The following is a 27,542-nucleotide window of genomic DNA, read 5'->3' as shown; positions in this document are numbered from 1 at the left end:
CCATGCCAGGAGGCCCACTGCCCTCCTGAACAGATGGGGAGACCGAGGCCTGCCGCCTCAGGACCGCCAAGTCAGCCCTCTCCCCTCTCCCACCACGAGGTTCTAGCTCTGTGGACACCACCATCACTAAACTCACGGGATGTGATCAGAAGCCTTTGGGAGGGCACCCTGTCAGGCGTGAGGCTCCAAGGGTGGCTGCCCGCACCGGCCACCACATCCCGACACAGGACACCTCAAAGGAGCTGGTGCTGTCTCCCTGACCTCGGCGCCCAGGGACACCCCTTGTGCCCTGAGCCCACCCAGGCCCCTCACCCACGTCTGAGATGGACAGGCTCCCTCCAAGCATCAGGGCAGCTCTGGGAGTGGCCCCTGCGGCCTGCTCATCCGGGGCCTCCCAGCTGGGGCTGGCGTGGCCTGAGTGGGGGACCGGGGCACCCCCTGCACAGGGCCCTTTTGCTAAAGCAGAAACCCACAGCACAGGGTCCCAGAAGGCGCCCTGGTGCTGAGCAGACTCACCGAGGAGTTCTGGCACTGCAGGCTGGAGCTGTTGAAGCGCACGGCGCCGACGCGGGCCGGGCCCCCCGGGAGGTGGAACAGGCACTCGTACCCTCGCTGGCCCGACTGCGGCTGTGGCAGGTTCCGGGCGGTCAGGGCGATGGGCTTCACCACGCCCACGGGCACGTAGATCTGGGTGGAGGGCAGGATCTGTGGGCAGTCCTGGGGGTACAAGGCTGCAGCTGAGTCTGGGCTGGAGGCGTAGGGTGGCTGCATGGGGCCCGGTCTAGCATCGAATGCCCACCCCACACACAGGCATGCCAGAGGCGCCAGGGCCAGCCAGCCAGGCCCGGGTAACGGGCAGCACACTGTGACCTGGGCAGGCCCGCCCCTGGGACCCCCACCAGAGCGGCCCCATCTGGGAGCAGCTGACAGGCCCCTGAGGCAGAAGCAGGCATGAGCTCTCAGCCGGGGGCCCAGGGAGTAGGTAAAAATAGTCAGAGCGGGCAGAAAAACAGCCTGGCCCCCAGGGCCAGCGTTTCAGCAACAAGAACTGATGCAACGGCCCGGCTTGCTTGCAGCAGCGCTGGAGCGGCAGTGGAGGAGCCGGAGTCGGCCCGCAGGAGCCCCGCAGAAGGAGCTTTAAATAGAGACGCTGAAAGCAGGCTGCCATCCCCACGCCCCACAGGCAGCTCCCGAGGCGGCAGGGCTAGCTCTGCAGAGGTTCCCGGGGCCCCTGTGGGCACCGAGGGAGCAGGGCAAGCCTGGCAGGCTGATCCCTGGCTGCGTCTGCAGGTGCCCCGGGGGCCACCTGCACATGGGCACTGGCCAGCACGCGGGCACTGATGGGCACGGGCTGGCACATGGGCACTGACTGGCACGTGGGCACTGGCTAGCACGCAGGCACTGGCTGGCACGTGGGTACTGGCCTGCAGAGTGTGTGGAGCTCAGGCCGTAGCCCCACAGCAGTGGCCAGCAGGCATGTGCCCACAGCGGCCAGCAGTGCCCAGCCCCCGTCAGCAGCCCCAGGGCCCTGCTCCCACCGTCCCCACCTCACCCCCTCTGTGGCCAGGAGCCAAGTGTTGCTGCACAGACCCTCCCCCCCAATCAGGCCAGAGCCTCGCTGTGGCCTTGGCATCTCAGGACCCTGGCCCCAGAGAGGGGTCGGCTCGGGCCTGGCGCAAGCCCCTTGAGAGGCTGAGGCCAGGCTGGGGGCAGGCGAGCAGTGTGGACACGAGCCCTCCCCAGCCCCATCCAGGTCCACACGCGAACGAGGGGCCACGATTGCTGCTGCCCGTCCGCTCACACAGACCAAGGGAGTGTCCGGACGACGGCCCTCCAGCCTGCTGCCGGGGCACTGTGGTCACAGGTCTCAGCGGGGCTCGGCCCTGGTGTGGGCAGTGAGGGGCAGGGCGCGGCCCTGGTGTGGAACCCCCCCACACCCCACTGCTGCAGAGACTGGACGGGGGCAGACAGTCCGGGGCCTGGGCGTGGGCCGCTACCACAGCAGGGCAGCCCTCCGTCAGGGGCTCCACACGAGACCCCCCAGGCCACCCCCTCCCCACCACGCGCTGGTGGCCCCCTTGAAGGCAACTGAGCAGAGGCGGAAGCACAAGACCCTGAGCCGCCACCACGGGCAGGAAGGCGCTGGGGGGCGGGGACCCAGGCCCGCATGGCCTGAGCGCACGCTGGGGGGCTGGGACCAAGGCCCCCACGGCTGAGCGCGTGCTGAGGGGAGGGGGTCACCCTGGAAGTCAGCCTGACGCTCCTTAGGGACAGCCCCACGTGACCTGGGACCAGCTGGGAGGGGGCGTGTCTGAAGTCAGCCCGCCTCCGACAGGCCCCTTGACCCCGAAGGCCCCTCCCCCCAGCCGGCCCGAGCAGGGTCTACACCGGCACGGCCGAGGCCAGACAGATGCCCCGCTGGAGGACCCCCGGGGGGCACCCTCTGCGGAACAGCTCAGACAGGCAGTGTGATCAGGGCCGGCCCGTGAGGACCGGGCCCCCACCTCACACGTCCATTCTGCAGCCACCACCAGCTGGCTCAGCCCACCGGTGGCCCCCAGGCAGGCTGCACACCTGGGGCATCCACCCGCCCGCTCCCCCGGGTGCCCGCCTGCTCTCGGCTCGTTCCACCCACTGCCAGCTTGTCCTGGACGTGCGTCCTTACTGGGAGGTGGAAAAGCGAAGGCCCACAAGGCGGGGGGTGGGCGGGGGCAGGCAGGGCAGGTTCTGTGAGGGGTCCACGCCGGCTCATCCTCCTCCCTGGGCAAGTCCAGCCCCACCACCCAGAACAAAGTCAGGGCTCTGCCCAGCCCCGGAGCTATCACCCCCAATGACTGGCAAGGACCATGCGGCCTCACGGCGACCCTGGAGACCAGCAGACACCTGCACCTCGGCCCAGCCCCCATCCATACCGAACTCCCCCTGCCACCCGGCACACTGGACAGACAGCCTCTGCCCACACTGTGCCTGGACATGCTTTTGGCGTGCAGCCCCCAAGCGGTGACCACCAGCCAATGCCGCCAGCAACAGTCCCAGGCCAGGACAGCCCTTCTGGCCAGCACCCCGCATGCAGCTGCTCTCTGCCTCCAGCCCTGACCATGGCCCTGTACCTCAGACGCGTCACTGCAGCCCCATACCTAGGACGCGTCGCGGCAGCCCCGCACCCGAGGTGCGGTGACGCGGCACCGCACCTTGGGCGCATGTACGCGGCCCTGTACCTCAGACCCGTGGACGCGGCCCCGTACCTCGGACACGTTGACGCGGCCCTCCAGGAAGGAACAGTCGGCGGCGTTGTGTGTGCACACATGGCGGTACTTGCACCAGTGGCAGGGGAAGGAGCCGCTGACGCAGGACAAGCAGCTGCGGGAGACGCAGGCGGTGAGGCAGGGCCTGCGACACCCACCCACCCGGGGCTGCGCCTTTGGGCCTCCACATGGGCTGGCCCTCACTGCCCAGAGCTGGTCAGTGCCTCCCGGGGCTCCCCACCCCACTCCCCCCACGGCCTGACCATCCACACCGGCATCGCCCGACAGACCCTCTCAAGGACAGAGCCCTCTGAAGCTGGCACCAGGCCACTCGACCATCAACACTGAAAACGCATTTAGTGCAACTGAGAAGCACATTCTTGTGTAATTTTTTTGTTTGTTTTAATATATAGTTTTAGGGCTTCCTTGGTGGGTCAGATGATAAAGAACCTGCCCGCAACGTAGGAGACCCAGGTGTGATCCTTAGGTCGGGAAGATCTCCTGGAGGAAGGCATGGCAGCCCACTCCAGTACTTTTGCCTGGAGAATCCCATGGACAGAGGGGCCTGGTGGGCTACAGTCCACAGGGTCACAAAGAGTCGGACACGACGGAGCGACTACTAGAGGCTTCTCTTAAGTACCCGTCACGCAGCTGCACAGGGTGTCAGCCTCACCACACAGGGTCTTTCTGTGGCAGCATGCGGAGTCTAGCTCCCCGACGAGGGGCCAAGCCCAGGCCCCTGCATTAAGAGTGTGGAGTGCTAACCACTGAACCACCAGGGACGTCCTGAGCAGCATGTCTTAAATCCCACCTCTTCCTAATAAACTAAGATTTAAGCATAGGCGGGACAGCCCCAGTGGAAGTTGGCTCCCTGACTGGAACAAGGCTGGCCGGGTGGGGGCCTGGACAGGCCACGGAGCCCCGCCCTGCACCCTCACCTACAACTCCAGGAAGCCCACGGCCCGGCCTCCACACAGCACCTCGCCCCCTCCCAGCCTCTGGAACACAGCCCCCACCCCAAAGATCCCAGCCTGCCCAGCACGGGGAAGCTGGACCCCGGCAGGGGAGCAACACCGAGGCCCCTGGTGGGCGCCCGTGAGCCGCCAGGTGGGTGTCAGACCCGCAAAGACACAACTGAAAACCTGGGGCCTCGGCTCAAGGCTGACCCTGCCCAGGCTGGGCACCCTGCCCCACGTGCCTGGACCCAGGGGGACACACAGCCAGGCCCTCAGCATCTCCCACCCTTCCTCTGAAGTCCCAGGAGAGCACCCATGGCCTGCCAGCCATGCCCCAGCGGCCCCCCAACCCGGGGGGACCAGATCCTTCTGCCCCCAGGCGGCAGGTCCTGAGTGCCCACCCCTGGCCGGCCGTCTCCTGCCCACACAAAGCAGCAGCGATCTGGTGCCCACTGCGCACAGGGGTGAATCATTGCATCACACCCCCGCGGCCTCCTGAGCCGGGCCTCAGGCCTGAGAAGCCGCGCGGGGGGCGGGGCACTCACGACTGGTGGACACTGCAGTTGTAGAAGACGAAGTCCACGGACGCGAACTTCTTGCCCGTCTCCTTGGACTTCAAGTAGAGCTTGACCACCCGCTGGTCTCCTGCACAAGCAGCACAGGCTGGGTCACCAGGGCCCCACGTCAGGCCCTGGGAGCCAGGGAGGGCCTTGCCGAGGACCCTCCCCTCCACCAGGGGCCCAGCGCCCACCCCAGTGGGGGGGACTGGCTGCAGTCTTTCCCCCGCCACCTTGCGCTGACCACGGCCCCCTGCCCCGGCTGGAGCGCCTCGCGGCCTCACCCTGGCCCCGCGTGATGGGCGCCACCTCCCGGGCGGAGGGGGTGCGGCAGTGGATCCGGCCGTCCTCCAGAACTCCCTCGGACTCGGTGAAGTCCTCGAAGGAGCAGTTGATGCCGGCCGAGAGGTCGGGCACGTTCCAGGCCTGCAGCACGAGCTGGGGGGTGGAGCGGGGGACAGGGTGAGCACCCCAGGGGGGCCCCCATCCCGCCCCAGCCCCAGGCCACGCCCACCCCGGTTCCGCCCCGCCCCACCGAAGGCGGCTGCACTCACCGGAACCTGAGATGTAGTCACGGACACGTTGCGAGGCTGCACGCTGAGCTGCACGCACTGCAGCAGGTCCGCAGCGAAGCGCTGGGGCTCCGTGGCCCGCTCGCAGGCATCCTGGCGGGAGCAGCTGCAGGCGTGGGTGTGGGCTGGGCTCAGGCAGGAGGCCAGAGGGGCCCGAGGATACCCCATACTGGGCCTCTGACACTCAGCAGCTCACGGGATGCCCACCGCCCCCAACCGGATCCAGGGGAGCTAGCACTAGGCCGGCGCCTCCAGACTCTCCGCAAGCTGCCCCGGCCAGACTCACATGCTGTGCAGGACACACCAGCCGCAGTGGGGGTCTCGGGACCCCAGGCACAGCTCACACGATGTGTACTGCACGCAGCTCTCCACGGGCACCCGTGTCACCTGGCGGAGGACCCTTGATGTCAGGCTCGCCCCCCCAGACACCGGGAGCCCCCGTCTCAGGCCCTCCTTTGTGCCTCGTCCACTCAAGGGTCACCCCAGTCCTGCCCGAGTCAGGCCACGCAGACCTGGCTCTCTGCAGACAGTAGCAGGCCCAGGAGACAGCTCTGTCCATCCCAGGAGTCAGCCGGTCCCTCCTGCCCTGCTGTGCCCTGACATTCCCGAGGGAGCCACGGGCCCCAGTCCTCAGCCAGGAGGTGGGTAGGCCTGCTCACCCCGACCTCGGCCGCTCCCAAGGCGGAGTGATGGCGGGGGCCAGGGCCAGGGGGCAAGGAGGAGGCAGCTGCCAGGAGGGACAGAGGCCTGGCCTCATCTGCTGCTCCCGCTGCCAGGGGCCAGCAGGCTGGGCAGAGGGCAGCGGCAGGCTCCAGGCAGGCTGGGCAGAAGCAGCACAGCGCGTGGCCTGGAGGAGCTGGCCAGGCCAGAGCCAGGAGCCAGGGACCCCGGACGCTCCCCCTCCAACGCCAGCCCCCGGCCTGGAGGCACTCATCAGGGGTTCATCCCCAGGGGTGCCCAGTCGGTCAGGGAGGGGGTCCGGCTGGCATTCATTGGGTGTTTGTCTCCAGGGGTGCCCAGTCGGTCAGGGAGGGGGTCCAGCGGGCTGGTGAGCCCCCCCAGCTCCCAGGGCGCCCACCTGCTTCTCTGTCATGGCGTACAGGTAACGGCGGTCAGGGCTGAGCACCAGGTCACGCAGAATGGGGCTGCCCTCCTGGGCCACCACGCTCTCGTAGGCCAGCGCCGGCCGGCCGCCGGGGTTCGAGAGGTCCACCAGGATCTGTGGGAACGAGACCCACGCTGTGTGTGTGTCGGGGGGGTCTTCCTGCCCCAGCCTCTCCCGGGGAAACCTGCCAGGACCACTGCACCTGGACCAACCTCGTCAAGCGACGCAGACCGCAGCCTCGGTGTGGGGGTCCCCAGGGACAGGACGACCACCGCCCAGCACCCGCCCCACCCCCGGTCTCGAGCTGCACAGCCACAGCCCAGGCGGGGGCAGTGGGCCAGGCCGGGTGTCCCGGGGGAAGGGCTATTTGTGCAGAGGGGAGGAGACACGTGGGATATCCGGTGCAGATAGAGGGCCCTCCCCGCCTTGGGAGGGAGACTGAGGGGCTGCTCCAAGGGGGGGCACCCCGGCTAGAAGGCAGGGGGGCAGGCATGGCACCGGCGCTGAAAATATCCTAAGCCCCGAACAAGCTGGGCGCTAATCAGCCAGCTCTTCCCTGCGGCTCGAGACACTGCAAGTATTTTTAGCTGCTTTTACCAAACAAATGTATTTAATTAACAGCGAGACCCAAGGGGCTTTCCAGAGAGGGGACCCATGGGGCAGTGTCCTGCCGGCTCAGTCCAGCCTGAAGGGCTGGCTCTGGGCTAGGGGCTCCTCCCAGGCCGCGTGGGGCCCCCGGCCCACCTCCACTGTGGCCCAGCAGCCCTGCTCCTTGCCCCTCACTTGCAGGACGCGGTCGGGCAGAGGCCCCTGGCTCAGGCCAGCTCCCACGGGGGCGGGTGTCCCGGGCGGAGGCCATGGGGCAGGGGGAGGGGAGGGAGGGATAGGAGGTGGGGGGGCCGCATTCCTGAGGGCCCGCGGCCCCCCCACATCCGCTCAGCTGCTGCCCCGCCAGGCGGGCGGGCTTAAGTCAAACCAGACCCGGAAGAGGCGAGTCCAGCTGGGCTGTTGGGGGGTGGGAGGGCCGGACTGGGCCTAGAGCTGCCCAAACAGCCTCGGGGAGCCGGGGCGGGGGCCACAGCAGCCCAGCCTCCATCCCCCAGGCTGGGCCTGGAGGGGACCCCACGGGCAGCCCCAGGCCGAGGAGGCCAGGAGTCCGGCCCATGCCCCAGCCCGGCCTAGACGTGCCCTGACCGTGCGGGCTCTGCCTCAGTGTCCCTTCCACCCCTTCAGCGACCCCCGCCCCTCAGCGACCCCCCTCGACCCCCTCAGCGTCCCCCCTTCGACCCCCTCAGCATCCCCCCAACGCCCTCAGTGTTCCCCTGACCCCCTCAGTGTTCCCGACCCCCTCAGCGTTCCCCCGACCCCCTCAGCGACCCCCGCCTCGACCCCCTCAGCGCCCCCCCAGGCCCCCTCAGCATCCCCCCTTCGACCCCCTCAGCGCCCCCCCAACGCCCTCAGCGTCCCCCCCTCAACCCCCTCAGCGTCCCCCCCGCCCCCTCAGCATCCCCCCAACGCCCTCAGTGTTCCCCTGACCCCCTCAGTGTTCCCGACCCCCTCAGCATCCCCCCAACGCCCTCAGTGTTCCCCTGACCCCCTCAGCGTCCCCCCCGCCCCCTCAGCGTCCCCCCTCGACCCCCTCAGCGTCCCCCCGCCCCCTCAGCGTCCCCCCGTCCCCCACCCCACACCCACTCAGGGACTAAGTGGCCCAGCAGACGGCGCCCAGGGATGCAGGCCCCAGAGCCAGCCAACCAGGCCAGCAGGCCCAGGCTGGAATGCGGCCAGGTGGTGGGGAATGGCTGGTCGGAGGGCAGGGCAGGGCACCAGGGCTGCAAAGGGCCCTTGCAGGTGCACCGCCCACCCCGGGACCCTGGGGAGGCCTGCCCGGCCCTGGCCTGACTGACCACACCCCGGACCTGGGCAGGGGCCCCTCGGGAGGGTGCTGAACTGGGCCAGTGTTGGGCCCCAGGCTCTCCCTGCAGACGCCCTGACCCTTCCCTCTCAGAGCAGAAAGCACCAGCCGGGCTGTGGGTGTGGCCTGGGGGCTCCCACCCTGGGGGGATGAGGGAGACGCTGCTGCAGGGAAGGCCCGCATGGGGGGTGCACGCTGGGGCGGGGGTGGGGCCACAGCCAGCCAGGTTCCGGAATGCCGCCGCCCCCAGGCCCGCAGCCGCGGGCTGACCGACTCCAACAGGTGGCTGCCAACAGCTGCGGCCGGAGCGTGCCTGTCCAGCTGTCCACCCGTCAGGCGCCGTCCGCCACCCACCTGCCGGCACAGGGCAGCCCCTGGCCCTTACACATGCGAGGCTGCCCCATTTCTGGAGGGCACAGAGCGCTCGGGGCGGGGCGGGGAGGCAGGTGCCCCCATGCTGCATGCCGGGCAGCCCCCTGGCCAGGCTCAGCAGGGGCCCAGCCCACGGGTGCCAGTCGGGGCTTCTGGCCAGTCCTGGGGCCCCCGTGAGCTGGCAGGGCTGATTTTAGGGCTGCCGGGCCCTGGAGCCCACAGAAGGGGAACCCTGTGTCCCCAGACCTGCCCGAGAAGCCAGGAGCCGGGATCGCCGGGTGCACCTGGGGCAAAGCAGGGGAGGGGGGTGGCCAGCCGCCAGGGGAGCATTCCAGGGAGAAGGGGCATGCGGGGCGGGCACAGGGCCAGCTGGCTGGCAGGACGGCAGGACACACACACCCCTGCCTCCAGCTGTCACCCGAGGGCCACCAGCCGGGGCAGCAGGCCTGCAGGAGCTCGGGGAAGACGGCCACACAGGCTGGCCCCATCCCAACCTCCTGGCCAACAGGACCCCGGAGCCCAGGGCACAGGACACGCAGGTCCTGCACAGGGACCCCGGCCCCGGGGCCGCTCCAGCCGGCTGCCCCCGCACCCCTCGCCGTGAGGCTCTGGCCAGCGGCTGCGGGCAGGCAGCTGACGGCCCGGCCAGGTCAGCTGTCCGTCCAGCCCAGAGACAACAAAGGGTCCATTCTCCGGGCCAAGGGCGGGCGGGGGCCCCGGGGAGGACGTCTGGGCCATGCAGGCTGCCTGCCAAGGCCGGCACGCGCCCTCGCCGCCCGGAGGCAGGGGGCTGCCCGGCTTGGCCCTCTCAGGAGGGGAAAGTGCCCTGTCCCGCCCAACCCAAGACACAGCCCGATTCCTTGCTGTGAAGTGGGGGCGCCCTGGCTGACCCCTCCTGGTCTCCAGGCAGAGGACGGGGCAGTGGGCCGCAGGGCTGAGACCGCACGGGCGCCCTCCTCCTGTAGACGCAGGAGCCCAGCCTGCTCCCTGCCCCCAGGGGACAGCGGCCCCTGCTCCCCACCTCCCTGCTGGTCAGGCCTGAGGCCCCCACAGGCCTGCTCCTGGACCCTTCCCACCCTTCTTGGGCCACCTTGGCACCCCCTGCTCTGGCTGGGGGCTGGTTCTAGGCCCCTTCCCGAGTCGTTCTCAGGAAGGCCAGAAGGAATTTGGTACTGAAAAAGCAATTAGTGATTTCCTCTTGGTGGTAATTAGGTAATTAAAACACGACTTGCAGCAGGCCTGATGGCTGTAATTGGGCCAGACACACCTGGTGAGGGGGAGCGGGGGTCCCAGGAGTCTCACATTTCCTGTCCTCGGTTCTCAGCACACAGACCGACCGACACAAGCAGCGGCCCTCCCTGACCCTCGGTCTCCTCATCTGACTGCAGACGGCCCGCTCACCGCACTGAGAAGTGAGGACTTCTCAGCCCCTGATGGGGGGTGGTGCTTGGAGGGGGGGCCCCCTGAGGCCGAGCCCTGCCAGGGAGGAGGGGACGGCTGCCCGCGGGGTCCACCCATGGCTGTGGAGGCCGCACAGAGCTGGCACGGGGGCCGCAGAAGTCGTTGGGCCTCCTCTCACAGGCCGGGGCCACGGCCAGGGATGCCAGGGCAGGCAGCGGTGACCATCTGGCCAGATGTCCTTGCCGCAAGCCCCGCACCAACCCCACCTTGCAACAGCAGCTGACGCGGTGACCCTACTTTCCAAAACCACTGGGAACCCCAGACCAGACCTCTGTGGCCCCCGCTACCCATCACAGGGTGCCCAGACATCTGTCCACCGCGCACAGGACAGGCCCAACCCCTCCCGCATGGCGAGGGCCCCTCTGACCTGTGAGCCCCCCGTTCCCGCCCCCAGAACACCTCCCGCACCCCATCGTGCACAGGCCTGGCTGTGAGGAGCACGGGCCCCACAGATGCTCACAGATGGTCAGCACGAGGCTGCGAGGCCTGCACTGGGACCCCAAGGAGGGGCTGCTGGACCACCCTAGAGGCAGGGTCCCCCGACAGCCACCCAGCTTTCAGGGTCTCCCAGGTTCAGAATCCTGAGGCGGGGAGCAGGCGTCACCACCTTTCCAAGAGCAGCTTCTGGAGACGAGGCCCCTGGAGAGGAAGGGGCATTCCCGTCCCAGCAGCCCACGGTGGGTGCTCCCTGGGGGTGCGGGGCAGTGGCCAGGGCTGCCTGGGGATGTAGCGGTGGCCCCTCCACCCTGCAGGACCCCTGCAGCAGGGCTCGGCCACGTCCCTGCCTGGCCCTGGCCCCACAGCCCCGGGTGGACAGGTGCCCCCCCCCCAGGCCCACACCACGGCTGGGGAGGGCGGGAGGCACCCCTGGCAGGAGTCCAGGGCCAGAGGCCCCCCACCTCCCTCTGGTACCCGGGCCAACTCGAGGACTCCCGGTGGGCCTGGAGATGAGCAGGAGGGGACGGGTGGGGGGGCAGGTGCAGGCGGGGCACAGGGAGGGCAGGGACCTGGGGGCACCCCAGCCAGCCCGCGGCAGCTCCGGTTGGCAGCTCTTCAGTTAATCGGCTGCAATTTTACACAACGCCATTTGGAGGTGGCCCACAGCCAGCCGCGTCCCCAGAGCTCCCCGAGTCGCTGTTTAAAGCCCAGGAAGGACCAGCTGTGGGGAGGACGGGGCGGGTCCGTCTCAGCGTAGCAGGCTGCGCAGAGGCGGGGAGGGGCCCCAGGCCTGGACTCTGGGAACATGGGGAGACAGGACGGGGGGCCAGGCCTGCACTGAACCCCAGGCCCGGCCCTCCCAGGCCCGGAGGAGAGAGCTGGGAGCCTGCGGGGGGTGGAGGGGGGCGGGCACCGCTGGCCGCCAGGCCCTGGACCACAGCCACCTCCACCCCCAGGCCGGGCTGGGACGACGCAGGAGGGGCCGGGCAGGGGCGGGAATTAGGAATGTGCTGTGGAAGGCCAGGTCAGCGAGAGGCGGGCGGCCGGGAGCAGAGCCCTTCGAGGAGGTCAAGGCTGGAGGCCTCAGGTGGGAACTGCAGGTCAAGGAGCTGGCGGGCGCAGGGACAGAGGGCCAGGCCCAGCATGGGGACAAGAAGCCCCTTCCCCGCGCCCAGGCAGCCCCAGCCCCGGGGGGGACGGGGAGGCCGAGAGAGAGGCCCCCCGAAGGTGCGCACCGGTCCACACGGGGTGCGCAGGGGTCATGCCTCCACGACAGACCCCCTCGACCAGCCCAACTCACAGCCCCGGGTGCGGTTGGACCCTACACCCCCAGAAAGGCCACCATCCGCCCCGCGAGGAACACGAGGCCAGCAGGGCCGCAGCAGGCAACCGGACCCGGAAGGCAGGGTTGGGGGGCGCCCGGGGGCCTCAACTATCACCTCCTTGGTCCCGACGCAGGACCTGCTCATGGGGGTCCTACTGCTCTGAGAGCCACCTCGGGACCTCAGGTTCCCTCAGCGGGACGGGGGCAGGGGGTGAGGCCGGGACACAGCAGAGGGAGGCAGGGCTGGACCAACCCGTCCTCCCAGCCTCACGGGGTGGCCTGTGGGCAAAGTCGCTGCCTGACCAGCTGCCCACCAGCTCACCGGCCACCAGGAGGGGCCCCCCAGCCCCAGATGCTAGCCTTCTGCCAGGCGACGGGCTCGAGGGTCCTGCAGGAATGAGTCCCTGCTGCTTCGCCCACAGCCCCACCCCGGGTGGGCCCCCGCGGCAGGGGCAAAAATGGCTCCTCAGGGAACCCCCATGGGGTCTGTGGGCCCTCTCCACTGACCCCCAGCCCTGGGGCTGCAGGCAGAACCCTGCTGGAGGCCCTGCCACCCCAGGTAGGGCCAGGACAGGGGATCATGGGGTGGGCCTGCCACCCCCGCACCGACTCCACACTGCCACGGGCAGGACCCCGCAGCACCCACCAGGGGGTGCCCTCGGCACAGCCCCCAGGGCCCAAGGCCCATGGCTCCATCCATGGGTGGAAAAGCCGGCGCTGAGGGAGGGCCCTGCCCAGAGGCCGCAGAGCCCGTGGACCGCACGTGGCAGGGACCAGGTACCTGCCCGCCCCTTAGGCCTGGGCACCAGGGCTGAGCAAGCATCAGGGCCCAGCCCCCACCCGGCACCCGCGGGCCGAGCTGGGTCAGCAGGCAGCCTCCGCCAGCTGTTATTTCATCCACCAGCCCCACCCCTGCACTGACCCTCAGGGCTCCAGGCACCCCCACCCTCCGGCCCCCAGGAGCTGCGTCCACGGCAGCCAGGCCTCCCTGGGCGGGTCCCTACCCAGCCAGCCAGTGCTGACCCTGGGGCTGCTGCCACCCCAGAATGCCCACCCCCGCCTGGCCCCCGCCCCCGCCCTGCACACCCCCAAGCTGAGCCCGTGGAGGGGCCGGGGAGCTGCCCCCTCGCTAGGGCACCCCAACAGGCTCACTGCAGCCAGGGGCGGGCGGGCTGCCAGCCTCACCCTGCCCTTGGTCCTGTGTCTCTGGGCAGAGTGCTGCCTCGGCGACACCCGATCCCGGCGGGGAGAGGGCCACCCGGCCAGCCCCGCCCCTGCCCCCCGCGGTCTCCTGGAGGTCACCTCTGTGGGTGGGCAGGCCTGCAGGCCGAAGGGCCCTGTCAGCCTTAAGCTGCCACAGGCCTGACCTGCCCCCAGGCCCCGACGCCCAGCCAGGACCTTGACACGTGCTGGACGCAAGAGCGCCCGGGGCACACGAGGAGACGATGGTCCCCGGGACTGGGGCCCCCTCCCCACCAGGACACGAGCAACAGGCGCTGGAGCCCCAGCCATGACCCCGTGCTGACCTTGCGGATGCGGCCGCTGCGCGTGCCCACGAACACCACCGTACGGCCCCGGTAGTCGTAGGCGGCCACGGCGGTCAGGCCGTCGTCTCTGTCCACGAACAGGGGCATCCCCTCGATGGTGACCGTGCCGCCCAGGGGCTGGTTGAAGTCCTGCCCGCAGAAGTCGTCGTCAATCTGCAGGGGCTGAAGAGGCGGCGGGGGGTGAGGTCCAGGCCGTCCCCGGGGAGACGCTGCGGCCGTGCAGCGCAGGGGGTGGCTGGCACAGCTGCGGCTGGTCGTGGGGAGACGGAGGCCCTGGGAGCTGCTTGAGCAGCAGGAGCCCGGGACGGAGGGTGCCTCTCATGCCCACCAGGCCCAGGCCCTGTCCCCCCACCACAGGGGCACAGGGAGCGGCGGGGGGCACACAGGTGTGTACCAGGGGAGCGTGGGGAGCTGGGGTGGCTCACTCAGGACAGGATGCGGGGTGACACCTAATAGGCAGAGGGAGGGGCCAGCTGAGAAGTGGCGTCTGCAAGGGAAGGAAGCAATCGATAGTGCAGGTTCCGGAGCCGGGCGGGGAGGGCAGGTCAGGGGGACGGGGTCAGGCAGCTCCAGGCCCGGCTGAGGCTTGTTGGGGGCAGGGTTGGGGCGGGGTCCAGGATCCTGGCTGGGGGGCTGAGGTGGGAGGGACCAGGGCGGACGGGAGGGGCAAGAAGGGGGCACACACAGAGCACACAGGGAACTTAGCAAGGCGCCCGCCAGGAGTCTCCAGCTGCACCGAGGAGGCCCGACGCTTCCCGGACAGACGGGAAAACCCGGGCCGGCCCTTCCTGGGGCCACCCCAAGCCCTGGGCAGCAGAGGCGCTGGAGGTCCTCCAAACAAGCCCTCACCCCTTACGAGTCTGGGGTCTCCCGTGGAAGATCATCCTTTCTGGGGGAGGGCAACATACACTCCTCAAAAAGCAGCTGGCCCCGTCAGGGCCTAGAGACAGGACAGACAGCAGCCAGCCGATGGGCACTGAGCGGCCCCCCAATTTCCCGCCCACCCAGGTGAGATGCACAGCCAGGCACCAGGGCAGCAGAGAGCAGAGCCTCGAGATAGGACCCTGAGAGGAGACGGTGCCCACTGCCCACCTGACCCTGGTCTGGCCCCAGCTCGCCCCTTACTGGCCATGTACCCTGGACATCACCCCACCTCTCAGTGACCTCATCTGTGAAACAGAGACAAGGCCCGGCCAGCCAGAGCCCAGAACAGCACTAGGGACGAGGGCGGGGGCTCTGTCCACGGGCACGAGGGCACACGGACACAGTCACGTCACCTGTTTTCTCAAGGGGTGGGACGGCCGTGTCCCGTGTTCCGGGCTGGCGGGGCGGGGTGCTCACCGAGTTGATGCAGCCCAGCTCCTTGTTGAGCAGCCAGGGCAGGGAGAGCTTGCCCTCACCGCGATAGCAGGACTGGATACGCGCCTTGATCTTCTCCTTGATGGCCCTGAGCGTGAAGAGGCAGAGGACCGACTCCCGCGGCGGCTTCACGCGGTTCTTCTGGCCCTGGGCGAACACGGTGAACAGCACATCCTCGTCCTCGGCCAGGCCCAGCTGGTGGGCCAGGGCCCGGCCGGGCCGGCTCAGGTAGGCGTCCTGCACCAGGCGGTACTCCACGCCCGCCTGCTCGCAGCCGACGGGGAACTCAACGTAGGAGTAGAACTTGGGGTCGTCCACGCACAGCCGCACGATCTTGGACGTGAAGAAGTGCTCGCCGGCAGCGTCGGGCGAGGTCAGCTGCGTGTCCAGCTGCAGGGTGAGGTAGTACACGAAGTGCTCGCTGCGGAAGCTGTGCACGTAGTAGATGTCGAAGGCCGGGAACTTGGACAGCGTGTCCGAGGGGATCTTGAGCTGCGAGGACACGAATTCGTCCTGGTACACGAAGCCAAACATCTCGGCGTCCTCCTCGTTGGCCATGAGCCGGCGGCTGGACAGCGTGGGGAAGTACTCGGACTTGCCGTCGATGGGCGTGCCCACAAAGAGCTTGGCCTGCGCCTGGCCGGGCGGCCCGGCGATCAGCACGCCGGCCATGCTGCCCGCCTCGCGCACGCCCGACAGGTAGTGCTCCTTGCGGTGGTGCGGCTCGCCCAGCTTGAAGAGGTCGTCCAGGCGCAGGAACTGGCAGATGCCTTGTGAGGCGCTGCCGCAGGCCAGCAGGCGGTTGGCGGGCTGGTCCAGCAACAGCAGCTTGTTGACGTTGTCGGTGCTGCCCAGGCCGTGTGGGCAGGACTGCACACTGGGCGGGGGGTAGCACTTCTCATTGTCCTCTACCGGGCCCGTCACATGCACCCGCAGCAGCGTCAGGTTCCCCGACAGCTTGTAGATGCGGTTCACGGCGCCCACATACACCTCGCCCGTCTGCTCGTGGACCACCAGGTGGGTCAGCGCCCAGTCGCTGGCAGTGAAGGTGCGGAAAGGGGGCTGCGGACCCCCACCTGCCCGGGGCGCGGCCCCCAGCAGCAGCAGCAGCAGGATCAGCAGCAGCAGCAGCGGAGCCCGCGGGCTCAGGCGCGGCAGCAGCATGACGGGCCGGGGCCTCAGGCAGAGGTGCTTGGGTCCTTCGGCGCCACGCATCATAGGAGCCTCAGCCCTGCGGGGAGGAGGGACAGGGCGTGTCACCTGCGCCCTGTCACTGAGCTCCAGTGCCCATCCTCCACCGGGATGTCCCACTCGTGGGGCGCGGCCTGACGCTCCAGGAGACGCCAGAGGGGCAAGGGAGAGCCCCTCCCGGCCTGGAGCCCTGGGGGCAGCTATTCTGAGCCCCACACTCCGGCCATCAGCGCGGGCCGCTCGAGCTCCGCCGCTGCCCGGCCGCGGCCGGGAGGAGAAGATAGGGACCCAGGACCGGGAGGTGGGCGACAGACCTGGGCCTGCCCACGCCCCCCAGGGAGCAAGGCTCCCGGCTCCAAGCTCCCACGGTGGTGACCGCCTCTCTGCCCAAGCGCCTTGCGGGCTGGACAGTACTCACAGGGAGTAGAGAACACTCGTGTGGTCCCTGAAGAAGGCGGGGCTCCTCGCAGCCACGCCCCGTCCCTGGCCCCGCCCCCAGCCCTGCCCACCTACCCTCGCCCCGCCCCCAGCCCTGCTCGCTAAGAGCCCGGCCCCGCCCCCTTCTCTGAGGAGTTCCCCAGCAGCAGGGTGGCTTGCACCTCCCAACCCCAGCCAATGGCTGTCCCTACCCCAGGCGGGAAGCCCTCAGAGCCTGCCTCCTCGCAAACAATCTCATCTCCCCACAGCTCTGGCAGCTGGCAGCCACACTCCCGGTTACGTGTAGCCTCTGGGGCCCGCAGCCACGTGGTTGACCGGGTCGCCGGCCAGGGTCTCCCCGTCTATGCAGGCTCGTCTCCCGGGTGACAGTGAGCAGGCCGGGGTGCCCAGTCAGGGTCCCGCCTCAGCTGTCCCCGGACTCGCGGGCTGAGGACAGCAGCCGCGAGCTCTCCAGCTGTCTGTTACCCTTGTAGTCGGAGGCCTGAGCTGTCCCCAGACACTGTCCCCACCAGCAGGAGAGCTGCCTAAGCCCCAGAGGCCAGCCCAGGACCTGCCCATGTGAGTGAGTGAGTGACTGGGCCCTGCCGCCCACCCCAACTTCACTCCCCACACCCTCTTCCATTCGGGGATGCTGAGCCTCGAGAACTGAGGCGGCGGGGGTGGGGGTGGGGGGTGAGGGTGGCCGCTGGTCAGCACTCCACGGGTGATGGTGGGGGCCTGAGGCGGGATGGAGGGGGGTGGAGCTCTGGCCAGCATCCCACAGAAAGGGCACCAGGCTGTGCTGCCACAGAACCCTGCCTGCAGGCTGCCAGCTACCCCCTCACTCCCTGCCCAGACATTCCCAACAACTAGGGCCGCCAGCGACCTCCCAGCTCAGGAGCCCAGGGCAGAGCAGTACTGGAGAACAGGCTCCTCAGGACTCGGCAGGGCCTGGGCTGAGCGCTTTCGAACTCCAAAGAAAACATGAATCACTCACCGTTTATCAGTTCAAAGCAGGCCTGCAATTACCAGGGGCTGGGCTCTCCCCTCCTCCGGATAATTACACACGTTCTAATGCAATTACGGGCCCTACTTTTTATATTAAACAGGAGGGACCCAGCTGAAGAAGCGCCATCCAAACTCCAGCCTGGCCGGGGGCCCGCTGCCCCTCCCCCAACAGGGCTGCCCAGAGGACCAGTCAGGCTGCAGCCAGCAAAAGCGGGCGTCGAGACCACCCCCTCACAGGGGCCACTAGAGACAGCTGGGGGACTCCCCCTACCCACGAGGAACGGGCTGTGGCTCAGACAGACCCAAGGCCACCCAGCTAGTTGCACACACTCCTACGGAGACCTGGACCCCCACGGGCCTCTGCTCTACCCAGGAAAAGATGCATTCATTCCAGAGCGGCTGCTGGGTAGGGCCATGCCAGCCGGGGGAGAGGAGCCGGGACGGACGCGAGCTCTGGGCCCGCGCTGGGGTCTGGGGAGGCCCTTCCACCTGCTGGTTAAGGACCAGGCCCGACGCTGGCGGGGGAGGGGCACCCCGGGCGCAGAGCAGCAGGAGCAAAGGCCGGGGTGGAACCTGCTGGACCGCGCAGAGGGCAGTGAGGGTGCTCGCAGCACCAATCAGAGCTAGGCCGGGAGGGAGAAGCTGCCCGGGGCACAGGGCTGGGCGTGCCGACGGGAGGTAAGCAGGGCAGGGAGCGGCCCAGCGGCCTCCACGCCCGCACAGGACCGGCTCAGCCATCCGCCAGGGCGTGGAGAGCGCGCCACCCGCTTCTCTGCCGGCCCGCGGCCACCGCCACTCCGCGCCCTGAGAAACAAAGGCCCTCAGAGGCTTCTTCCCAGAGGAATGGCCCCGATCTCCCCCGCCCCACTGGCCAACTCCCCAGCCACATCTGGACCCTCGCGGGACTCGGGCAGCTCGAGGCATGGGGGACAGAGAAGACACAGCGTCCTACCCAGGGGTGCCTTGTCGGTCAGCAGCCAGCGCCAAGAGCTGCCCCGTCACCCCACCTCCCCCACACAGGCCCCCGGAGGTGGTCCCAAGCCGCCTGCTCCCCTCCAGGCCTGTCCGAGGGGGCCGGGATCGCGGGCACTCGAGTCCTGCTCCTCAGGAAAAGTGCCTGCTCCCCGGCTCCCCCGAGTTATCCTCTCCTCCCGACCCCATTTCACACCCGGAGACGTTCCTCGGCGTGAGGAGGGGCTTAAAACACACCAACCACGGCAGAGCCGGCAAAGGGCAGTCGGCTTGGTTCACAGCTCTCATCGGTCCCCCACCCCCAAGCACACACCCTCAGCCACACCGGGGATGGCCAGGCCTCTGCAGCGCCGTCTCCTCTACCTGAAATGCCCACTTGGGGACTCCCGGGCCCCCTCCCAGGCCGACTTGCTGCCGGGCCAGAAAGAAATCACTGGCTTCCCAGTTCGCCCCTGGCGCAGCACCTGGTCTCCTCTGCACACCCCAAATCAGAAGGGCGCCAGGGGATCTGCCTGGGCGAGCTCCCCAGGGCCCGAGGAGCGAGGCACAGCCCACCCCTCGAAGACCCTGAGAACCGGCCTCGGCTCGGAAAGAGGTGGGGCAGCGCGGAGAGCCGCACCGCCGGATTCCAGGCTCGGGGGCTGAAGGCTCAGTCCACGTCCCCCAACACACACCCCTCTTTCTTTCAAGGGGCGTGGCCCCAGCACCCCACAGATTAACCAGGGGCAGCTCCGGGCCCTAGACGGCCGCCGGAGCCCCTCTCGCCCCCTTCCTGGGCTGTCCCTGTGGTCTCGGAACGGCCGTGGGTCCGCGGAGTCGCAATCCCTTCCCCGAGGCCGCCCGATTGCGCCCCGCTGCAGCCAGCCCCGCCGCCCACCAGGCCCAGGGCCGCGCAGGAGCCCTCAGAGCGGCCACGGGAAGCGACTGACCCTGGAGAGGCCCCGCGCGGGGCGGCGAGGAGGCCGGGCGCGCGGCTGGCGCACCGCCCCTCCCAGCCCGCGCGGGCCTGCGGGCCTGGGCGGACCTGCGACCACTCCGACCCCGCGGGCCTGCCGGCGCCGGACGTCCAGCGCGCTCCGCCGACCCAGGCCGGCCGAAGGGCCCTCCCGGCAGCGCTGCAGCGAACTTTCTCCCCGCCCGGCTGGGAGGAGGCGGCGCGGCCCGCGAGCTCGGCGGGCAGGGTCCCATCCCGGCCGGGCGGGGACGCGCGGGCTCAACGCCGGCGCCGCGGCCGCGCCCGGACACGCGTGAACCCAGCGGGAGCCGCAGGGACACGCGGGGGCGCGGACACGCGGGGGCGCGGACACGCGCGCCGCAGCCCCCCCCCCCACCCCCGCGTGCCCCCCGCCCGCCGCTCGGCCGCAGCCCCGAGGAGGCCGGCCCGGGGCCGCCCGGAGCCTGGACCCCCGCCGGACCCCCGCCGGACCCCTGCCCGCCCCGCCGCGGGGAAAGTTGAGCCCCTACTCACAGGCTGCCCCGGGGCGCGCCCGCCGCCGGCCATCGCAGCTCGCCGCCCGCGCCGCCGCCCGCCCCTGCCCCGCCGCGGGGCCGCTGAAGCCGCGCAGGCCGCCCAGGCCGAGGCCGCCGCGCCCGGGCTCCGCTGCGTGGCCGCCGCCGCTGCCCAGCATGAATGGGGCGCCAGGCGCGCGGATGCGGACCGGCCTCGCTCTCGCCGCCCGCGGAGCGCCGCGCGCATGCGCCGCCCTGGGGGCCGGGCCGGGGCGGGGCCTGCGCGGGGGGCGGAGCCGGAGGCGGCCTCCAGGGGGCGCTCGATCCCCGCCGCCGGCCTCTGCCCACCGCGCGCTGCAAAGGGCAACGCCGCCGCCCGCAGCCGCTGCCCCGGAACCGGACCCAGATGCGGCCGCGATCCGGAACGGCGGTCTCGGCCCGGGATCCTCATAGGGCTGTGGGGCGCGCGGCCCAGGAGGAGGCCGGCGGGCTGGGTGCGGGGACTTGAGCGAGGCGCTCGGGGCAGCGAGTGGGGCTCGGGGGGCGCCCCGGGCGGGGGTCGCGGGGCAGGCCAGGGGCGCACCGGGCCGAGGATCGCGGGGCAAGGGCCGCAGGAGGCGCCCCGGGCGGGGGTCGCGGGGCAAGGGCCGCAGGAGGCGCCCCGGGCGGGGGTCGCGGGGCAAGGGCCGCAGGAGGCGGGCCGGGGTCGGGACGTAGGAGGTGGCTGGTGCAGATCAGGGGCGCCCCGGGCGGGGGTCGCGGGGCTAGGTTGGGGGCGCACGAGGCCGGCGTCGGGACGTAGGAGCTGGCTGGGGAAGGTCCGGGGCGCGCCGGGCGGGGGTCGCCCATCCGAGCTCACGAGTCGGCAGGGCAGGGGCGGTCGCCGTGGCCGCGCCCCCGCAGCAGCGCGCGCGCCCTGGGGCCGTCCGAAGGTGGGTCCGCGCGCGGGCACCTGGTCAGGGCTAGGCGAGGCGGCAGGAGCCGTGGGGACGGCTGAAGGGCCCGGGGCCGGAGTGCGGGGGGACGAGCTGGGGCGGAGCCGCGGCCGACGGATGGCCGCGAGCCAGGCGGTCACCCGCAGGAGAGGGACCCCGCAGGCTCGGGCGACCCCTGCCCCTCCCCACCTCCAGGGGCCGAGTCCTGGATTCCGAGCGGCTGTTCTTCATCTCCTGTGGGTCTAGCACGAGATTGTTGCTCCTGTCGCCCGCCGAGCAACATCTGGGGACGTGGGGACGCGGTCTGCGCGGTGGGGGCCCGACCCAGTGGCCGGAGTCACCGGAAGGTGGGCGGATCCCAGCATGGCTGTTTAGGTGCAGCGGGCCCACCCGTTCTCAGAGCCTGCCCTGGGCCCACAGCCGTCTTGCTCAGCCTCCAGAATGTCGCCAGCTGGCCCCCACCCGCGCATCCCCTGCTCCCAACTCCCATCACCTGTGGGCCCCTCCCAGAAGGACCCCTGACATGACACTCAGCATCACGCAGGGCCATCCTTCCAGGCGGTGGATAAGGCACTCCAGACAGCAGAGCTGGTCGTCTTTATGACCCTCGGCCACCAGAGGAGTTCTTCAGCCTGTCAAAAATAAAGGAACATAGGGGTCAATTTGACTGCCTTCATGTTGGTTATTTTTGTCCACTCAAAGTTACCAGAGGAAATACCAAGGTAAGCCAGGCCTTAGGACAAGACATTTGCAACACCTGTACACTTGACAACAGCCGCGTAGCCAGGATTTAGGAGGGATCCCCAAGAATCAACAAGGAAAGGCCACAATCCATTCAGGGACCCAGGACAGAAACCCCAACACACAGAGCGTTGGAGCAAAAATGGCAAATAATTGTTGCTCCCAAGAGCCCCGCACAGGGTCTCTGCCCCCGGGAGGCCAGTCCAGTGCAGATGGAGAGGGGAGCAGAGAAGGGAACCTTGTGGGCTGGAGGCTGTGGCCCAGGCAAAGCCCCCACCCCGCCCCGTCCCCTCACACGGAGGGAAATGAGTCAGCGGGCACTGGGCTCTTCCTCCTTGGGTTTCCTGTGTGGGTTTCGCTTCTGTTGCCATTCGAGAGGGCAGGCAGTGTGTGGGGCTGCGGGAAACCATTGGAAGAGCCAGAATCAAATCCACTGGGGATGGGTGGGGGGCGGGCGCTTCCAAATGCGCACTTTCCTTCAGGACCGCTCCTGCATCTCTACCTCAGAGCTTTGAGCAGAAGGAACCCGGGGGCCTCTCCGCAAGGGTGGGAGGAGGGAGGGGCCCTCCTGGGCAGATCCTCCAGGGGCTGAGTGTGCAGCGCCCTGAGGGGTGAGCGCTGGCCGCCACTGGGCACGCAGGGTGGCTGCAGTCACCATCGCCTCTGGGAAGCCCACTCCATCCACTGGGTGGGGCGAGGATGGGGGTCTCCCAGGGGGCAGCGTCAAGGAGACACAGATGGAAGGGTGCACAGAGAGCCATGTCCCAGAGCAGGAGCAGGGCTCGCCCAGGGGGCAGGCCCTGAGGGAGGCCCCCCCGCCTCGCCCTCCCTCCCAGCAGGCCCGGTGGTCAAGCGGACAGGCCTCACCTGACCTGAGCTCCCAGGGGGTCGGGGAGCTGCAGGGGGCAGGGCACATTCCCCGCTGCCCGAGGTCACGCCCACGGTGGCCTCTGTGCCTGGTGGCCTTGGCAGCTCCGGGTGCTCCTTGCCTAGCAGGTCCAGGAGGAGTCCCAGGATGGACCCTCATGAGTGGGCTGGATCACAGGCCCCCACGGACCAGTCGCTGCAGCCGGGAGTAGAGCCTCTCAAGGCCGTACTGGTGCAGGGAGCTCTCCGAGTGAGGGCGGCTTCGGGGAGGGAGTCCCCAGAGAAAGCCCAGGTGCAGGCATTCAGCAAGCTGCTGGAAGTGGCAGACAGGGCCCCAGCCGGCCACTGGCCTCCTCCTCCCGGGTCCACCGGGCCTGCGCCCCTGCTGTGCCCTCGGCTGGGGGACCCCCACTGCTGCCAACCTCTCAAGGCCCCAAGTGCCCTCCGCCTCCAGGAAGCCTTCCTGACTGCAGCTTCCTCGGGCTTCTTGGCCCACTCTTTGCCAGTGGTGGTGAGCCTGGGCTCAGAATCGCCGTCCTTGGGGAGGCAGCCAGCTCACTGTCAGCACCGCGCTGTAGGGAAGACAGGAGCAGAGCCCCTGCTGCCACTCCACAGACACCCCTGAGAGCTGTGGCGGCATGGGGCCACCCTGTCCTGGGGTTGCAGAGTGAGACGGCTTCAGGCGACAAGTGGGTGACCGATGTAAACAGTGATACAGGCTGGCTGGTGGGTTCCTGCCCTGCAGCATCGGGCAGGCTGGAGGGAACCAGCCGGAAGACCCCCGATAGGGTCTGCAGCTGACACAGCACACGCCAGCCCTGGGGGTCCCGAGTGGGTGCCCATTGCCCTGAGGGTCACAGGTAGCTCACAGGGGACAGTCCTTGGATGGCTGCCCTCAGCAGGACCGTGGCCTCCACCCTGGGTGGGGCCCAGTGGCCCCTGCACCCTGCAGCCCAGGGCTGAGAGCCTGGAAGTAACCCAAGCCCTCGCTGTGCTGAAATTCCCAGGAGGTGGCACTCCCACCCAAAGTAACCGGCAACCCGGCTGCCCACGCCCACAGGGTCCGAGGCGGCCAGCTGTGAACCCAGGGAGGAGATGCGGACAAGGGTCTCAGCCCACAGCCCCCACACGTGCAGGACCCCAGCCAGTGGCCGTCAGAGGGGCACCGGGAGCCAGCCTGGGGGCACAGGGCCGATGGACGCCAACGTGCAGGTGACGCGAGGGAGCGGCTGGCTTGGGGGAGAGAAGCCGGGGCTTGGCGGGGCCTGCGTTGCCACTCCTGGCGTCAGAGGCCCCGGTGTGGAAGGGCCATGCCTGGGACAGCCACGGCGTGGACGCGGACATGGCAGGTGACAGGCGCCTTCGCTGAGCATCAGACGCGCGCTGGACGCAGCACTGGACCGGCTGCCCCTGCGGGCACACCGTGGCAGGAAGGCAGCCGACAGCACCCAGGAGAGGGCAGCAGCGTCAGGTCCGCGCTGGGAACTTCAACATGACGGCTTTCGGGGCTGGAGCAGGTTCCGGGGGGCGGAGTCAGCCAAGCAGGGCCAACTCTGCGCTCTTGTGGCGGGGGACACGGGACCGACACATGCCGGGCATGGGCGTCAGCATCCACGCTGCAGGACTGTCCCCTGGGTTGTGGGCACTGGGGGTCGGGAGAGGGTGCAGGCCTCCGCCCTGCCCTAACGCCCCGGGAAGCCATCCCTGGAGACAACGCTCACCTCCAAGTAGGCAGGTGAAGGGGACCCTCCACAGCTGCCCCTCTGGAAGCAGAGCTGTGCCTGAGGCCTCATGGCTGGGCAGGCTGGACAGTGGACGTCCCGCCAGTGGAGACCCCCACAGGACCTGGCCGGCCACCCCTCCTGACCACATCCCCACGACTCCAGTCTCCCAGCACGTCACCTCCTCGGAGAGGCTCCCGACTGGAGTCCCGAGCGTGCCAACGCCCCACTAGTTCACATGTTGAGGGGGCCCAGGAGGCTGGGGGCCTCGACCCAGGATGGGGGGCCAGGTACCAGCCCGAGTCTCCACTCCGCCACTGAGCCGCACAGCTGGGCAGGCTGTCCCCTGCAGTCAGACCCAGACCCCCTCCCGGCCCACCCTGTGCCCCTCAGTGGCCGCCGGTGGAGGCTCAGTGTGGGAGCAGCGATGGTGAGAGGGAAGCTGGAGTTTCCAGGGAGGCTTTGGAGCCACCCGAGTTCCCCTGCGTGCCACCCTTTCTGAGAAAACCCTCCCTGGGGGAGGTCCCTGCATCCTGCGGCTCCATGTAGGAGAGCAGAGGCTTCGGAGGCAGAGACTCAGGGTCCCAACCCCCCCCAGCTCCACGCCTGCCAGGGCCCCACCCCTCTGCGCCTTCTGGGGGTCTCGGGGTCACTGTGAGGGCCAGAGGAGCTTGTGGGGACTCCCCAGCCGCCCCGCCTGCCGGCAGGGAGGGGCCATGAACGTCCCTCTCCAAGGCGAGGACCAGGCTCAGGGGCCCCTTCCTGCCCCCCACGCCTTGTCACAGGGAAACCTGTGATTTCCCGAATCTCCCGCAAGCTCCGCCGGCAGAGAGGGCCGTGAACGTCCCTCTCCACGCGAGGCCCCTTCCTGCCCCCCACGCCTTGTCCCAAGGAATCTCTGTGATTTCCCAAATCTACCACAAGCTCCGCCGGCAGGGAGGGGCCGTGAACGTCCCTCTTCACACGAGGCCCCTTCCTGCCCCCCACGCCTTGTCACAGGGACTCTCTGTGATTTCCCGAACCCACCACGAGCTCCCCATGTGATGCTGTTTCCCCGTCCCCGTGAGGTCACCCTGCTGACCTTGCCCGGCCCGCCTCTCCCAAGAAGCCTCCCTAAGCCCTGCCCACCGGCTGGTCAGCAGCAGCCACAGGCCGGTGGGCTCTGGGCCTGAGTGCAGGTCAGTACCTGTGGCTCCTCCAGGCGGTGCCATCGCAGGGTCCCTGGCAAGGAGAGTGAGGAGCAGACAGGGCCAGCCCCCCGTCTCCTGTGTCCTTGGGGGGGGGGCTGCGGGCAGCCATGCCACCCCCCACCCTGGCACAGGCCCCGCAAAGGGCAGGGGGCAGCAGGGAGAGCCGAGACCTGGCCACACTGGTGCCTCAGCCCCATGCACTGCGGGGCAGGCGGGGCTCTGGGAGGACATCTGAAATCTCTAGCTGCCAGAGTGAACAGCAGAGAAACGGAAGGCAGGAACAGTCCTGATGAAAACCAGGCTCCGCTTCACGCAAGGACGCGTTCAGTGACGTGGACGCCCGCTTCAGGCACGGCTGGCTCCAGGAGCCCAAGCATGTCGCTGGGCGTCTGTCGCTCAGCTCCAGCTCCTTGCACGTGCACTCTCGGGGGTGGCGAGCCCAGCAGCGCACTGGGTCCCCTGGAGCCGTGTGACTGACCCTTCCCACTGCTCACTGTGATGTAAACTGCCGGGGGGCACGACGCCACTGGTGTGACGGCTGCTCCACAACCCCGACTTCCAAGACGCCTGGCCTCTTGGGTTTCTAAGCAATTAAAACAGGGCTCTTAATTATTAAAATATTACGCTCATGGTGAAAAAAAAAATCCAAGTGGTGCATGAACGAAGCCCCAGGAAAGGCCACCTCCCCACCAGGCCCTGGTCACCTCCTGGAAGCACAGTGTCCCCAGCTCCCTGCATCCTGGCAGAGATTCACCCAGGACGCCCCTGCCTCTCTGCAGAGAGGACCCGCAGCACCCCTGCCCCCAGCTGCCTTTGCGGGCCTCCATCTCCTGCTAACAGGTTTCGGAAATGGTCCAACGCGGCCACTTCGGGACCCCTCGTCACCCTCCTGGAACCCAGCACATGAACCGGCCCCGGGAGCCACTCTGGTGTGACCCGACAGGACTGTGGCTGAGAGGGCAGATCCTGCTGGACGCCTGCTGGCTTCGAACCCCCAGAGGCCCGGGTGATGGCCCGCTGAGGCCCCGGGAGGCGTGCTGTCTGCACGTAGGCCCATGCTGGACCCAGAGGGGCACGAACTCTCAAGAAGGCGGGCGCTGCAGGCCCTTCGTGGGGCCCGAGGGGATCAGAGTGGCCAGGCCCGGTCCCCGCGTCTGAGCCCCTTGATCCAGCCGCATTGACTGGACTCCCTGTCACATGATCCAGCCGCTTCCTCCTGGACTCCCTGTCACACGAGCCAGCGGACACTCCCCATGTCTGCTTGAGTAGGGGTCCCTCGTGTTGCGGGGTCCAGTCTAGCCCGACCCCGGCGCTCCAGGCGGCCTGGGGTGCCGTCCTCCCTCTGTGGGCCTCCTCGCGGGCGCCTGCGCTTTGAGGGTGAACACCATGTAACCGGTCTACCTGTTCCACAGCTAAGCCCCAGCAGACGCGTCTTCACAATTAGTTGATGTTTATTCGCTGGGGATGGCCAGCCCATTACATTTAACGAGGCAGGTTGTCAGGTGCAGAGCGGAAGTGTCTTCCTGGAGCGGGACCCAGGCCTGTGGTCTGGAGCGCCGACCTGGGGCCTCCATCGAGACCACAGTGCCTGGGAGAGGCCTCCCCGGGGAGTCCCGGGGGCCGGCTGCAGCTCTGGATGTGGGCAGCCCCCACTCCTGGCCCCTGGCTCCCCAAACCCTCTGGTCCCCAGTGAACACTCGGCAGGCTTCATGCCCCCGCTGCCTGCTGGGAAGGTATGACGTCCTTTGCTCAAGGAGGTCCACTCTGCAGAGAGGGGCCCACTGGGCCCGCCAGCCAGCAGGAAATGAAGGCGGGAGCCCCCAAACGCGGGCGCGGGTCGGCACTGCCATGAGCCTCTGGAGGCGGGGGCGGTGGTGCTGGAGAGGCATCGCAGTTGGGAGCAGAAAACAGTCACACAAACCCCCACCAACAGCAGGACCCTGAGCGCACGGAAGCGCGGGGCAAGCCGGGCGCACCCCCCGCCCGCCCCCAGGGCCGCCACGTGGGTACGGGCGACCTGTCCCTCTCCACGACTGAGCTCCTGGATCGATTGCCGAGCTCCAGGCTCAGGCTCCGGGGGCCCCATGGCCGTGGAGCTGGCGGGCAGAGCCCGTACGAAGCCTTGTCGCCTCCGCTGTGATCGGTGTGGGGGGACTCGGCTCCCCGGGGAGGCCTCTCCCGAGCACTGTGGCCTCGATGGAGG

At 69.2% G+C, this 27,542-nt stretch overlaps 1 protein-coding gene across 1 annotated transcript in view; it reads right to left on the bottom strand.

Moving 5' to 3' along the window:
• Window positions 1–21,357, bottom strand: part of PLXNA1 (plexin A1) — a 39,116-nt gene extending 17,759 nt beyond the window's left edge. The window contains exons 1-10 of the mRNA XM_052656044.1: window positions 21,314–21,357; window positions 14,831–16,079; window positions 13,469–13,651; window positions 6,409–6,549; window positions 5,617–5,717; window positions 5,313–5,436; window positions 5,043–5,196; window positions 4,747–4,846; window positions 3,246–3,360; window positions 517–717 (exon numbers count right to left, since the gene is read on the bottom strand). Of these exons, the coding sequence (XP_052512004.1) occupies window positions 517–717; window positions 3,246–3,360; window positions 4,747–4,846; window positions 5,043–5,196; window positions 5,313–5,436; window positions 5,617–5,717; window positions 6,409–6,549; window positions 13,469–13,651; window positions 14,831–16,079; window positions 21,314–21,357 (2,412 nt within the window). The remainder of the gene's footprint in view (window positions 1–516; window positions 718–3,245; window positions 3,361–4,746; window positions 4,847–5,042; window positions 5,197–5,312; window positions 5,437–5,616; window positions 5,718–6,408; window positions 6,550–13,468; window positions 13,652–14,830; window positions 16,080–21,313) is intronic.
• Window positions 21,358–27,542: the final 6,185 nt, after the last annotated feature.

This window comes from Budorcas taxicolor, chromosome 1 (assembly GCF_023091745.1).
Source record: "Budorcas taxicolor isolate Tak-1 chromosome 1, Takin1.1, whole genome shotgun sequence".
Taxonomy (NCBI): Eukaryota; Metazoa; Chordata; class Mammalia; order Artiodactyla; family Bovidae; genus Budorcas; species Budorcas taxicolor.
This window is presented reverse-complemented; position numbering and strand designations above follow the sequence as displayed.